A 13,531-nucleotide genomic window follows, 5' to 3' on the forward strand; every position below is an offset into this window, starting at 1 on the left:
AACTTTTCTGCAGCTTGATTTTTCTTCCAATGTTGCTCATCAAGTCTAAATCTAGAGAAAACAAATCCCTTGCTGTCTCAGTGATCCTGGACAGTGGGGAATGCAAGGCTATCTTAGGGACATCTGTTTCACTGCAAGAAAGGCTTTAGAAAACAAATCCAGACCGTTCAGTCATTATAAAATAGACATAAGTTATGAAGATGATCATGGAAGCAAATCCTTCAAAGACCTCTTAAGTCCCTGGCTGCTATTACTGTTATTTTTTAAGTCAGCCCTGGCTACCCACCTCACATGAGCAATACCACGTAACTCACAGATGCAAAATAGCAACAGCTGCAGAATTGTAGAATCATAGAATTATTACGGTTGGAAAAACCCTCTAAGATCATCAAGCTCAACTGTCAGCCCAACACCGTCCTGCCTACAAAACCATGTCCTGAAGTGCCACATATACATGTTTTTTTAACACCCCTAGGGATGGAGACACCACTACTTCCCTGGGCAGCCTATGCCAATGCTTGACCACTCTTTCAGTAAATAGATTTTTCCTACTATCCAACTTAAACCTTCCCTGACGCAATAGCTGCAGAGATCAGGGCCTTACCAGTCAGTACACTCAAATAATTTAAAATGATATATTGCTCTTCTGGAGCATGGATGGTATAGGATACTATCTTGTGCTGCCTGGAGAAAAATGGTCCCACACAAGAGATCATTGTCTCGGGAGTCACATGTTTCTCTGAAGATGAAGGTGAGCTGTGTGCAACTCTGCAGAGATTGACTCGTGGGACATGCTCTGGCCACAGAGCAAAGTGTGCAGCAGAGAAATTTTGTTGGTAGCTGTGGAAGGAGTAAGGGAAGGTGAGATGCATTAAGTTTTCCCTAAATTAAATCTGTGATAATGTCAGACCTTTGCTTAAGAATCCTCCTAAGGACGTCTAGAACAAGGGACCTCTGTCATAAATATGGAAGGATGAATTTTCATCCATACATTCCCTAGCCTTCCTTTGTTTGCCGTCCACCAGACTGCAATCCATGTAGCTGTAAGAGGGGACTTGTTATGTAGCCCTATGTAATATCTGGAAATTAATTCCAAACTGAACAAAGTTTTTCGCAACCTTATATTTTCATAAGCGTCATACAGTAATCTGTAGCCAAGCAGTATTAAAACTTTTAATCACTGTCATCTGTGCTGTGCTGAAACAGAATACAATCCTATTTAATAAAATCTATGGTCACTCAGGGGTGTCAGTATCAGTACTGACCTTGAGAGGTATGTGTTCCCCCATCCAAATGCCTCTCATAGTAGCAAATCCAGTATCAGGCTTTACTAAAAATAATTAAAAATATGTGATCTGACTATTGAACTCATCAACAGAGCTAGAGACCAGGAAAGGTGGGTATCATGCATGTTCCCCCACAAAAATCTCTTGCTGAAGTTTGCATGTGAAGGGGACTTCGGCTCTTGGAGAAGTCTCTGCAGCAACGTCGCAAGAAACTCCTGGCATCCAAGTCAGACTTCTTCAGATGTTCATTGCCAGATTGATAAACTAATATTGGAAGAAAAATCAACTTTACAATAAATTATTTCAGGCACTTCTCCCTCCCTCTCCTTTCCCCAAATGAGAGAGAGATGTTCAAAAGTGGTGTCTTGCTCTGAATTGACCCCATGCAGGGAAGAGGACCTTTGCTCCCTAGGCTTTTATGTCGTATCCCTAAGGAAAGACTTCAGGCAAATTTTACTTCTGTGTTTGTTGAGGAGGAGGCAGAGGTCTCTGAATACTAGATGCCAATAATGGCAGTGATTTTGTTTGTATCCCAGCAGTCTACATAGGCTCCCATGTTTGTTGTGCCAGGGAATTTATTGTGCCTTGCCCAAGGAAGTTTTGTGTTAGTGTAAAATGAGAGACAACCACATATGTAGCAGAGAGACAAAGAGAGCACAAGAAAATAAGAAGCTTGCGCTGAACAGTGTGAGAAGTAGATGATGGACATGCACTGGAGAGGCTGATTTGAATTTTTGGGTGATACAGGGAGAGTGAAAGATGTCCTCATCTGCTGCTTCCCGTATTCCCCATTGAAAGCTGGCACCCAAGGAAAGAAAAAGCAGAGAATCTAGAAGGGGGGTTGGGAAGCTGTCAATATGCCACAGGGCAAGGAAGGAAAGAAAGAGCACAGAGGAGATATAATCAGTGCATGCACTGTAAAATCCCAGCCCTGATGAAACCTATGGCCAATGCCCCCTGCATGGACATAGATGTCACCTGAAGTGTCAAGCAGAAATACTCTGGTTCTTAAAAGAGGACAAAGCTATACAGAAGCCTCATCACTTTGTCAGTGTTTATGAAGATGTGCTCATACCTCGCCTATATTCAAGTTGATGAACTCCTTGTTTTTCATGCTCAGTGCCTGGAATACTCCTGAAATGAAAAACAGGACACCAGTGCTATAAATAAACCTCATTCATATTCACACATGAGCTCCTCATCCCACAATGATGGGTGGCCATGCCAAGGAGAGGGAGGGCCTGGGACAAAGGCTTAGGATTGATTGGTTGTGGAAACTACTCCCAGAAAACAAAGTCCTTGCAAGAGGAAATGTCTTGCTGACTTAAGGTGTTTTTGCAAGTGTCACTTCAAGACTTGACTGGAGGAGGGTGTCCTGGGTATGCTAAACAGTCAGATTTGGGTGATATTCTGAAATGAAGCCAAACCATTTGCATTTCTTTATATATCTTACGTAACTTTTCTCAGTAGTTTAATACTTCTACTGCAACACATAGAACCAGAAAATAAAGAGAACAAAAACAACAACAAAAAATATCAGCCAAGCAAGCTGATGTTACTTCTCATAGAGAGAGTTGCATTTGATTTGAATTTGGAGTCGCATTGTTTTACTTATCTCTACTACTGCTGCTGTGGAACAAGAGTGACTCTGTGGAAAAATGACCTGAGACCTAGGATGTCTCGATGTACAGGGAACCATATCTTCAGCAAAAAGTTGACAAGTTGTGTAAAAAATACAGGAGACACCTGCTCAAGTGTGTGCCAATTATCTCTTTGTGTAAAACACAAGCAATATTTGAACCTTGAATTTCTGTGACCCTGAATCAAGTTTGTGGGTGAGCCACAAGAAGGTCTGTAACATGGACTTTGCCAGCTTTCTTCACGTGCCATCTATGTTGCTGCAGAGTTTATGAAGCAGGTTGTATTCAGATGGGGAATTTTTCCATTAACAGCAGAATGTTTTTCACTTTACAGAAGAAAAAACATCCTAAAAGCAAATGTTACATATCTCCTTTCTGTTAGCCATGTACACACTTGATCTCAAATATTGCATGAAATGCTCAACAACAGCTAAAAAAAGTACTATTTTTTTTTTTCTGAAAGGGACAAAATTTCAGAGGAAAAAGATACTCACGGCTTGCATTCTCTAAGCGAATTAAGCAGTTCAGAAAATCATCAAATTCAATCTGGAACTGTTCATCAGAGTACCGGAGGACAATCAGTTGCAGCAGGTAATTGCTGAGTTGGTATCCTTCCAAAGACACATGCACAAAGAAAAAGTGAGCAACCTTGTAGGCCAGGGAGGAATCTGCAGATCTCTACTAACTCATCTTGAAAACCACTTAATGGAGCCATAGTCTGTGGCACATATCTATCCAGAAAGCAACCTGACCATAAAGTTCTTTAAGCTTGAAATGAACAACAAACTCTGAAAAAGTTTTGCAATCACTGTAGTTTCTAGTCCACGCACTTTTTGATATATGAGGGGCCATTATCTCTCCTTGAAATCTGGAGGAATTTCTGCAAAACTAGGGGCTTTAATGAAAATCATTTGTGATGAAATACAAATACACTAATTGCTCTTCATAAAGAACAGATTATTCACTGTCCTCCAGCTCGTGAGTGGAGATGGACTCTGAAGTGGTTTGTTTCAGGGTCTAACCCTGTGCGTGTGCAGCCCTGTTGAGTTTAATAGAGCTCAACAGAAAAGCAAAAATTGCTCTGACTGACTGCCTTGCAGGCCCAGGGGAACCTGGGGCAAAATTAGTCCACTCAATGTCCTCTCAAAGTGCTCAGGTCCTCTCTGGGGCTTAGACCTCCCCTCTGTTCAGGGTTTCCTGGTCTGCATGATTGGTTGCAGCCCTCTCGACCCACAGCAGATCTGCCTAACAGGATTCCCAGATAAAATGCAGTGCTCATCTTTCTTACCTGCAGCTTTAAGGGCACTGCGAAGCTCATAGGAGGACATGGAACCAGATTTATCAAAGTCAAACTGAAGAAAGATATTCTGTTGTGAAAGCAGCACATGGAAGGTTCAGTATTCACATATGTAACGAAGCAAAAATTTGGCATATAAAGGCAAGGCGTTTATCTCTAACCAAATAGTATAACCAATTAAGAAAGCTGATGAGACTTTGATGTAGATCAAGTCTGATTCTGTAACTGAGGAGCAAATCTGGGTCCTATTTCTCTTTTTCATATGAATAGATGTTTGTGAAACTTAAATAAGTATTGCCAAACCCAAGCATTCAAAAATAATGAGCTGTTCTTCATAAAAATTACCATTATTTTTTTAAAAGTACTTTTTTCTGGGAAGGAGTTATTGTTTTTTGCCTTTTAATTCTTAACTGACACATTGTCTTATTCTTTTTTATGTTTTTCTTTATGATTCTGAAAGCTAGAGGGAAACTGTTTAACATAAAGTTAAGATTGTCACTTACTTATTTGCTTATAGTCATAAAAGATCTAAACAGCCACATTTGTGGTACAACCAAGAGAACTTGAACAAACTGTTTGCATTTTGACCTAAATATTAAAAGATTATTAATCTGGAATAAAATTCTGTCCGTTTAATGAGATGACAAACATGACTATCCCTTGGAACGTGAGTTATTTAGAGCTGTCGTCATATTCAGCTTAAAATATTTCAACAAATACACATGTAAATCTTCCTACAGGATATAAGGATTTCTCAAGTGCCCTCGTTAAAAATCAATGTGTTCTTTGTTAAAAGAGATGTGGCATTAATACCCAGAAAAAGTGTTTGCCATTTCTCATGGGCTAGACAAGGAGCAGAGAACTGCATATTTTGAATGTCTGGGTGAAGCATGAATTCAGAAGAAACTATTAATGACCATAAGGAAACAATTGTAACGTCTTTATTTGAGTATTCAGTCTGTGGCCTGATTCTACAGCCTGCTTATTCTCACTGCTGTGTACAGTGACAAGGAAATGTATTTAAAATTAGAATCAACACTTTCCCAGACTTCAGTACAGTTGACTCCTGAGAGATCAATAACGGAAATGTAGTGACTTTGGAAATTATTGTTTCCTACTAGTCATGAATCATCACTTTCTTCTTCTGTACAAGAACAGTAATGGAAAGTTTCATTTTGATTGGCTTGCTTATTAGTGCCTATTGCATTCTTTATCCCAAACATAGTTGATTTGCTTACAAAAATTTCTGTTATTTCCAGAAAACCATCATGGAAAGCTAAGAATGTCTTTGACAATCCAAACCAAGTCCCCATATTTTTAAAACATTTGTTTTAAGTTAAAATTCGTGGCTTTTAAACACTCCTGTCTCCGTTTTTGTCTGCGCATACATAGTAAACTGCTCAGGAAACAGCTAATGAAATGGACAAACAAATTTGATAAATAATGTCACCTACTATCCATTTCTTCATTTTTTCCCAGAAAACTTTGAACTCACTAAAGTCCAGTTTCCCATTGCCACTGGTCTGGTAATCTGAATTAAGGAAAAGGATTTGTTACATGAAAGTCCAAATTCTGTCTGAATTTATCAGCACTGTTCCTTTGAGCACAAAATGTTAAGTTGCCTGGAAAACCTATGGTGCCTCTAAAATTGATACTGGCATTTATCATGAGGTGCAGCTCAAGCAGTTACAGTCATGGCTGTGGCTATGATACTTGGGGAAAATTACACAGTATAAAAACATAGCTGAGCAATGCAGGCTTCACAGAAGAAAGACAGGCAGATTGTTCTAAGGCAAGAACAGTTTTGGATGTAAATGAGATATAAATAATTCAGAGAATTAAATTACCTGATCAAAACAAATTGCTACTGTACCTGAAGAAGCTAGTCAACCAATGTGGTATTCAATATTTTTATCTAGAGACCAGGGTTTGTTGTGACGGCTTAATGGAAAATTAATGGGAGTTGTGGGGTGAGGCTGGCAAAATCTGGTCCTTAGGGTCTGAAAAAAATGTCTGTACAACAGTTCTGAGAGGCAGTGATTAGATCTGCCTGGCCTTCCCTTTGCCTGAAGTGTGAGAGTCTTAATATCTATTTTACTGAGTTGCTGATGTTGCCCAAGCACAGTTTATTTGCAGGATGGGTCACTTGCTCTGAAATGCTGAATAAGGAATGTGCCCACTCCCCTTTTCCTTTCCATCTTACTTGCCAGAACAAGGTCCTTGCTCAGATGGACACTAGCTCAGTGAGGATTCACAAAGGTCAAAATGTACCAAGGGGAGTCTAGCTAATGCCTGCTGTTATTTAAGCACCTACACTGGTGACATTATTGAGGGCACCCACAGATCCCAAGGACATTACTGCTGCTTCCAAAAGCCTGTCTTTTTACGTACCCAGGTTCTTCTTTCTGGGGTCATGTAGAACTTTGTCCCTCCTGCTCCATGCCACCACGTGGTGACTGCAGTCATGGAATTTGGTGGCATATGACATGGAGGGGACTCTGCCAGTGTTGACTTGAGTTTGCATTTGTGTCGTTTTGTGACTCCATTGTGCTCCAAATACCATGCCCAGAGTGGGATGGCTGTGTTTGTGTTCCTTCTGCTTCCAAAGCAGATGAAGAGATATCTCCCCATTTATTCAAAACTATGCAGAGATTTGCTTGGATGTATCACAAATCATGGAAACTATTTAGTTATATCCTAAATAGTAAACCTAGGACTGTTGCCATGCTTCTGTATTAAGTGCATATCCTGGCTCTGTCCCAATACCATGTAAGGATGAAATGTGAACATGGCTCAGCTCCCTGCTGAAGCTTGTTTTTTAAGGGAGGAAATTTAAGACCGGTCCTGTTTGTCATTTCATGTGCATAGTGACTGAGCTGCACTGAATTTTAACATTAGGGACATAGCTTCAAGAAGATAAATTTTGTCTGATTTGGTTGTCTATTTGGAATATTTGAAGCGATGTTACCTCTGTCATGGGCTGGAGCAACAAAAGCAAAAGGTAAGAACTCAGCTGAACATGCAAGACATAAACCAAATGTAAGATACTTGTCTTGTCAGGACTGTATCTGTTTTGTCTCACACGTAAGAAGGCTGTCTATCAGGAAAGCATATTGCAAAAAAAAACCTTCTACCTGAGGAAAAACCATGCTAAACAAACTCAACAGGCACCAGAACATTGCAAAGGATGGATCTGGTGGGGAAGTACCAGAGCTGTGATACATCTCACCTAGTGTCAGTCAGTTAGCATCCCTCTTAGTTAGGTGCATCCAGAACAGGGGTAATGACACCATTCTTTTGGCTATTTGCAAAGGAAGTCTAGAAAGCTTAGATGTAGACACCAACATCACAAACACCTAAATTTGGACAGAGATCTCTGCTTCTGGTGTTCCAGGGACTAGGTGAAAGACCAGACCATCCAGTTTTTAGTTTGGTCGTCAAAAAAAACACAGCTTTGATGTTCAACACTGCTGATCCTTAGTTTCTGATTCATAATTCACATGCACAACTATGTCTAATGAATTTAACCTTCTAGACAATACACTTTTCCTGAGTTACCTCTTCTAGGCCTTTTTCAAATAAACCACAGCTTGAAAAATGCACTGTTCTATACAGCATTAATTTGAGATTTACTTTTACAAGTGCTCAGAATTAAAGCATCTCCCTCTCAGTCTGCAGTAAAAAAATGGTCTGTCTTGAAGCTTCTAACCCTAAATTTATAGAATAAAAATCAGCATACAACTTTCATGTAATGTTTTGATTTGGATAGTGTTCAGCCACAACTTTACCACAGCCATGTCTGATAGCCACGACAGGTAATGCTATGGACAATTGTATTTAGTATTCATTTAGCCTGAGAAGCACTTATTCAAAAGGATACGTCCATAAGAGAAATTATATTTCGGCATGAAATGAGACTTAAATTCTTGAATTTGATGTTCTTTGCTGAAAAAAGGACAATAATAAGAAAGAAGTCATTGGAAAAAGCTGCCTTTTATAAACCAAAAATAGAAAATAGGATTTCATAAGCAGAGATAGCTGGCTCTTAGTCTTCATTGTGGGAGGACCTGTGCACCGGAAGATGAAGACAACCCTCATAGTCCAGACACAGGAGGTGTCTACTGGTGACACGACAGGAAATGCTATCCTTGTTCTGTGAATCAGGAGATGAGGTTCAGAGAACAACAGGTTTCCCATTGTAGAAAGGGCCTGTAGCAGGGTCGTGAACTACATATAGGTCTTACAAGTCCCAGCCCAGTGCTTGCCTCTCTACAGCAGGGCCATAGTGCAATGGAGGGTTGGCCTCACTGGGCTGATACGGATCATGTTGGAGGCAGGGAAAGCTTGTAGTTAGATCATGGATCATACGTTTTCTTGGCTTTGCCCAGGCTGGCTGGAGGACACCAGGCAGAGTCATAACACAGCCTTTATTTTTCAATCTGTAATTTAACGGCAGCCTTTATAAAGTTCTTTAGAGCCATTAACTTAGAGATCATCAGCACATACTTACTTCTTTTTAATACAGCATTCAGAACATATTCGAGTTCTTCTGCAGATACCTCCATGTCCTAAAGAAAAATAAAAGAAGTGCAGCATCTGTTACTTGAATTTTTCTGTAATTAGACATATGAAAAAAACTTAGAAACCACAAACATCACCCATCTGTACTTAACTGCAGCTCAGGAAAACAGAACCATACAAACCCAAGGAAAGGCTAAAAACTAAGGGGCTGGCAAAATACAGGAGTCCTGATGTGCATAAGGCTCTTCGAGGAGATCTCAAGAAGGAACCATTGATTCAAAGACAAATAAACTGCAGCTGGACACTGAACCCGGTAGGCTCCCTCAGAGCTTGAGTTCTAGCTTTGGTCCTCTGGCTTACTCACCAGGGGCTGCACCCTTCTCCATCTAGACATAATGCATGGTGACATCTGGTGCCCAAACAACACACTACAACTAAGCAAGCTTACTTCTCCCAAAATACACCATTTTTGCTTCACCTGGCCCTGAGTGGAAGCAGAAGTGTGTACCCTCTTTCTCTGTCTTGCTATGACCCACATGGGTTTTGCACTCACCTTTCCTGAAATCTGCTCAAATAGTGCCCGGAACTGCTTTTCTTCATCAGTTTCTTGTGGACTTGGGCTTGGAGGCTGCAACATCAACCGCACAAGTCATTATAAGAATTGTACAATGTGATATTTCTCCCGCACATAGCCTCTCTGTACATCAGGGGACCACAATAAATCTTAAATTTAGGATCCGCACACTCCTGAACATTGCTAGACCTGAGATCTTCTAACCATCTAGCTGCCTGAGGGGAGTCCTTTGTCTGGATTATTGCGTGGTGTGCCATTGTTTTGGCTATCTCAAAATCAAGAGCACGCATTCTGGAAAACACGTCTACTCTCATCCCATCCTTGCATCACTTGGCTTCCCCAGGCCTTGAATAAACACAGCTCTGCTGAGCTCTTTTCAGAGGCATCATTCAAGGGTCTCTTGCCCTTCTTGAGACCATCAGCCAGAGGTAGCTGCATTTAGGTACACTACCCAGTGACACCCTGAGCCTGGAAGCACTTAGAGCTGGCTGCCAGCTGTGTGCCTCAGTGAATTGCAAGAGTATAGGGTCCAGGCTTCAGCCTACGCTGATGAGTAGTGATGCAATAGTGTAGAGCCACTGCTGTAGTTGGGGTGACCATGTAAAGAGAGGAGTTCTTTGGTCAAAAATATGGGGGAAAAGAAAGCAACAGCACAGCACAGGAAGTAAAGAACTGGGCTTCGTTTTCTTTACCCACAGAAGATAAAATACAGGTGCTATTTAGTGTACTGTCACCAGAGTGGCCTGGGTTACACTGCTTGGCTGTTTACACCTTTTTTTGACTGTATGCGACCTTCCAGTACCTGAAGGGGGCCTACAGAAAAGCTGGAGAAGGACTATTCATAAAAGCTTGTAGTGACAGGATGAGGGGGAATGGCTATAAGCTGGAGAGGGACAGATTTAGACTAGACATTAGGAAGAATTTCTTCACCATGAGGGTGGTGAGACATTGGAACAGGTTGCCAAGGGAAGTTGTGGCTGCCTCCTCCCTGGAGGTGTTCAAGGCCAGGTTGGATGGGGCCTTGGGCAGCCTGATCTAGTGGGATGTTCCTGCCCATGGCAGGGGGCTTGGAACTAGAAGATTTTTAAGGTCTCTTTCAACCCTAACTATTCTATGATTCTATGTATGTTCCTCACTTCCTTCTGCTCAAGTTCAGATGCAGTCCCTTGATGACACTAGGACAGGCGAAAAGATTTACTTTGCTACTGAACATGGCCCTGAGATCCCAGAAATGGAGATGCACATACTAGCTGGTCTCTGATGGAGGATTTTACTAGAGACACATGAGATCTTGGCTTATCTTGTTTCCATGGGAAGGGGCAGCAAAATTAATGCCTTATTTGCAGGGATACACTTAAAAAGGACCTCACTCAGACTCAGCTGTAATTAGTGCTCAGCAAGCAGACCAAGACATCAGAAACAAAAAGAATTCAATCATTTCAGTAGACACCAAATGTATCAAGCATTCCCACTCAAGCCTTACGGATATTGATAAGTAAAATAAAGATATTCATATGCAAAATGGATGTAGGTCTGTGGACATTCTCTGACTCTTATTTTTTCATAATAAATAAAATTTTAAAGGATGTGAATGGCCATGTGCCTCCCTGGTGCTAAGAAGTCCGCCTTCAGTGTACCCATGGTGGCTGATACCTGCCTCTGGTGCTGGCTGACGCTGACTGCCTTGAAGCTAATGCAGAAGCATAACAATTATGATTTTGACTGTTTATAGCTCTTTGACCATATTCAGCAGAAGCGACTGTTTCAGTCACATACACAAAGCTGGCAATTGTGCAACATTCCCGTGAAATGAACGTGTTTTAGCCAAAGACAGTAAAAGGAGTGTGTGCCAGCTTCTGCTGAGCTATTCTCTTGCTATTTTAACTCTGTAGACTTACCTCGGGGAGATCAATGGCAACGTTTTCATCTAGATCCCTGGAGAAAACAAAACCTTATTTGGTATATGAAGATGTTCAACATCTGCTTGGGGTGGAAGCTTGCCTATTACATTTTCCAAAGGGGAATGATAAAACTGCAGTTTTTTACTGAACACATTAAGTTTAGATAAAATTTATCAGATAATCAGGTTTTTGCACTGTTTAAATTTTGATATAAGCCCTTATAGCAGACTTTAACTAGGACCGAGGGAGGGCATAGCTGTGCATGCTGTCTGCTAAAGAATTAATCTCATTCTTTATTTATTGTGCACACACTTTTCCCTCAATACTCTATTTCTTTAATACAAAATTGTCATTTGGACAAACTTTGGGAGGAAACAAACACTGCTGCATTAACAGATTCTCAAAGAGTATCAGGCAGCTAGCAACTCTTCCTTGCTGAGCTTCCAGCTGATTCACCATGGCCAGTCCCATTTCCCCACCTCTTAAACTCCTCTTCAAAAAAGAGTCAGGTTTAGATAAAATGAGCAAATGCAAAACCAAAAAACAACAAACCCATCAGGAGCTTCCCCTGCCAGGGTTCTGCTGTAGGACTGAGTGCCTGGCAGCCAGGCTTTCTCCAGCAGCCACTGGCCCCATGCACAAGCAAGCGCGGAAGGGCCTGGGGCTCACTGCCGACTTACTCAGTGATGGCCTTCTTCTCAGAGAAAATCCTCAGGCAGAAATCTGCCTCTTGGTGCGGCTCAAATGTGGTTGGAATAAGAACATAATCGCCCGGTGGCAGCTTGAATCGGTTAGATACTTCTCTTAGATTTATGTAGGTTTTGCTCCTCGCCTTGGAAGGGTGGTACCTGAAGAAGTCTTTGCCCAAGTGTTCAACTCTGCCAGGGCTCTAGGAGGGGAAGCAAAGGCAGAGCTGCACTGGCTGAGGTGTACTAAGGGTCATCCTTGCCTCTTTCCCAATCACAGAGCCAAACTCTAAATGGCACAAGCCTCTCTCTCGGCTGTGACCCTGAATCTCGTCCTTTCACACGTGTGCTTGCAGTGTTAAGGACACGTTATCAGTGGTCCTTTCCCACCCAGAAGGCAGCCTAAGAGGACTCTGGCATGTTATCTTCCTGCTTAAACATTCTGTGCCATTAAGTATCACCATACCAGGCAGGCTGTCACACAGCAGTGTCAACAGATATGCCATTCCTGACCTAAATCATGGACAGGCACACCCATGTGTGATGCATCCCAAGAGGCTCAAAAGAAGCAACAGGGAACCAGGGAGGGGATGACAGAAACATGGGCTGGTGATCCCAGGGAACCCTTGACCCGGTAGGGACCTCTCCTGAGAGGACTGCATCCCAACAGTATCAAAATTCTCCATCGGGCTTGATGTAACTGAGAAGATTGTTTTAAGACCAAGGGCCCTAAAAATATACCATGACTGGCAGGGGTAGAAACACAGAGAAAGACGCTAATACTGATAGTGCAGCTATTGCACTGTAAAAGCAATAGAGTACCTCATAAATAGAGTAGCCAATAGTTAACATTTCAGCACCAAGCTTTTTGAGTTTACGGCGATCTTTTTGCATCAGTGCTGCTATGAATGTGCAGTCATCTTGTCCATCATCTTTCTCTGTCAAATGTAGCTTGATTTGTGGATTTGTCCAGAAAGTCTCTGCCAACATAAAAAATACCACAGAGTTTCTTGCATCAGAATAGTAATACGACTATTACAATAAACTAATTAAGTTGAGGTTTTGCTCAAATTTAGGTTTTCCATTAGCTGTCATGCTTCTTTCCACTAAACTGCAGAAAATAAGCCAAATCCTGAAGTCCTTCATGAAACTAGGTGTAGAAAAGCTTTTAGGCCTGATATTCTATTATCATAGTTTAAATAAAGTTGTCAGACAGGATTTTGTTAAAAGCACGTAGCTGTAATGATCCCATAGTGCTGGTGCCAGTCTAGAGTAATACAGTTCAGACCCGTGACGGTACTTCAGAGCCACAAAAACATGTTGGCTGAGATGGATTTTTGTCTCATTTTACACTTCCTGCAACAGTCCAAGAACCTTATTTGGAGCTAGTCCTGCTCATGCAAACATAAAGGGGAGACAAGTAAGAAAAAATTTGAGAGCAAAGAAAGCAGCTCTTTTACTGCAAAGTCTCAAGTGGCCATTTGTCCGTTTAGCTGGTTCCTGAAACCTGGGACTCAGCTGGCCTAGCCCGCAAGCTCAATTCTGCTAGCTATGTGGTAACAGGAGAGGTGGCTGAGAGTGGATACAAACTTCAGTGCCTGCTTCTCAATTTCAAAGTGGTATCTA

The 13,531-nt window shown here is 41.6% G+C and overlaps 2 protein-coding genes across 6 annotated transcripts in view; one reads left to right on the forward strand and one right to left on the reverse strand.

Moving 5' to 3' along the window:
* Positions 1 to 815: 815 nt before the first annotated feature.
* CAPN9 (calpain 9) overlaps positions 816 to 13,531 on the reverse strand; it is a 45,494-nt gene continuing 32,778 nt past the window's right edge. For all 5 annotated transcript variants that reach the window (XM_054061379.1, XM_054061381.1, XM_054061382.1 and 2 more), the window contains 11 exons: positions 12,728 to 12,885; positions 11,900 to 12,108; positions 11,217 to 11,253; positions 9,298 to 9,372; positions 8,734 to 8,791; positions 8,104 to 8,168; positions 5,678 to 5,746; positions 4,215 to 4,293; positions 3,421 to 3,537; positions 2,362 to 2,420; positions 816 to 1,550 (listed from right to left, as the gene is read on the reverse strand). In XM_054061379.1, the coding sequence (XP_053917354.1) occupies positions 1,524 to 1,550; positions 2,362 to 2,420; positions 3,421 to 3,537; positions 4,215 to 4,293; positions 5,678 to 5,746; positions 8,104 to 8,168; positions 8,734 to 8,791; positions 9,298 to 9,372; positions 11,217 to 11,253; positions 11,900 to 12,108; positions 12,728 to 12,885 (953 nt within the window). In that variant the 3' untranslated portion in view covers positions 816 to 1,523. The remainder of the gene's footprint in view (positions 1,551 to 2,361; positions 2,421 to 3,420; positions 3,538 to 4,214; positions 4,294 to 5,677; positions 5,747 to 8,103; positions 8,169 to 8,733; positions 8,792 to 9,297; positions 9,373 to 11,216; positions 11,254 to 11,899; positions 12,109 to 12,727; positions 12,886 to 13,531) is intronic.
* Positions 7,095 to 13,531, forward strand: part of AGT (angiotensinogen) — a 47,554-nt gene continuing 41,117 nt past the window's right edge. The window contains exon 1 of the mRNA XM_054061386.1: positions 7,095 to 7,224. The gene's annotated coding sequence lies outside the window, so the exon portion shown is untranslated. The remainder of the gene's footprint in view (positions 7,225 to 13,531) is intronic.

The sequence above is a fragment of the Cuculus canorus genome, chromosome 3 (assembly GCF_017976375.1).
Source record: "Cuculus canorus isolate bCucCan1 chromosome 3, bCucCan1.pri, whole genome shotgun sequence".
Taxonomy (NCBI): Eukaryota; Metazoa; Chordata; class Aves; order Cuculiformes; family Cuculidae; genus Cuculus; species Cuculus canorus.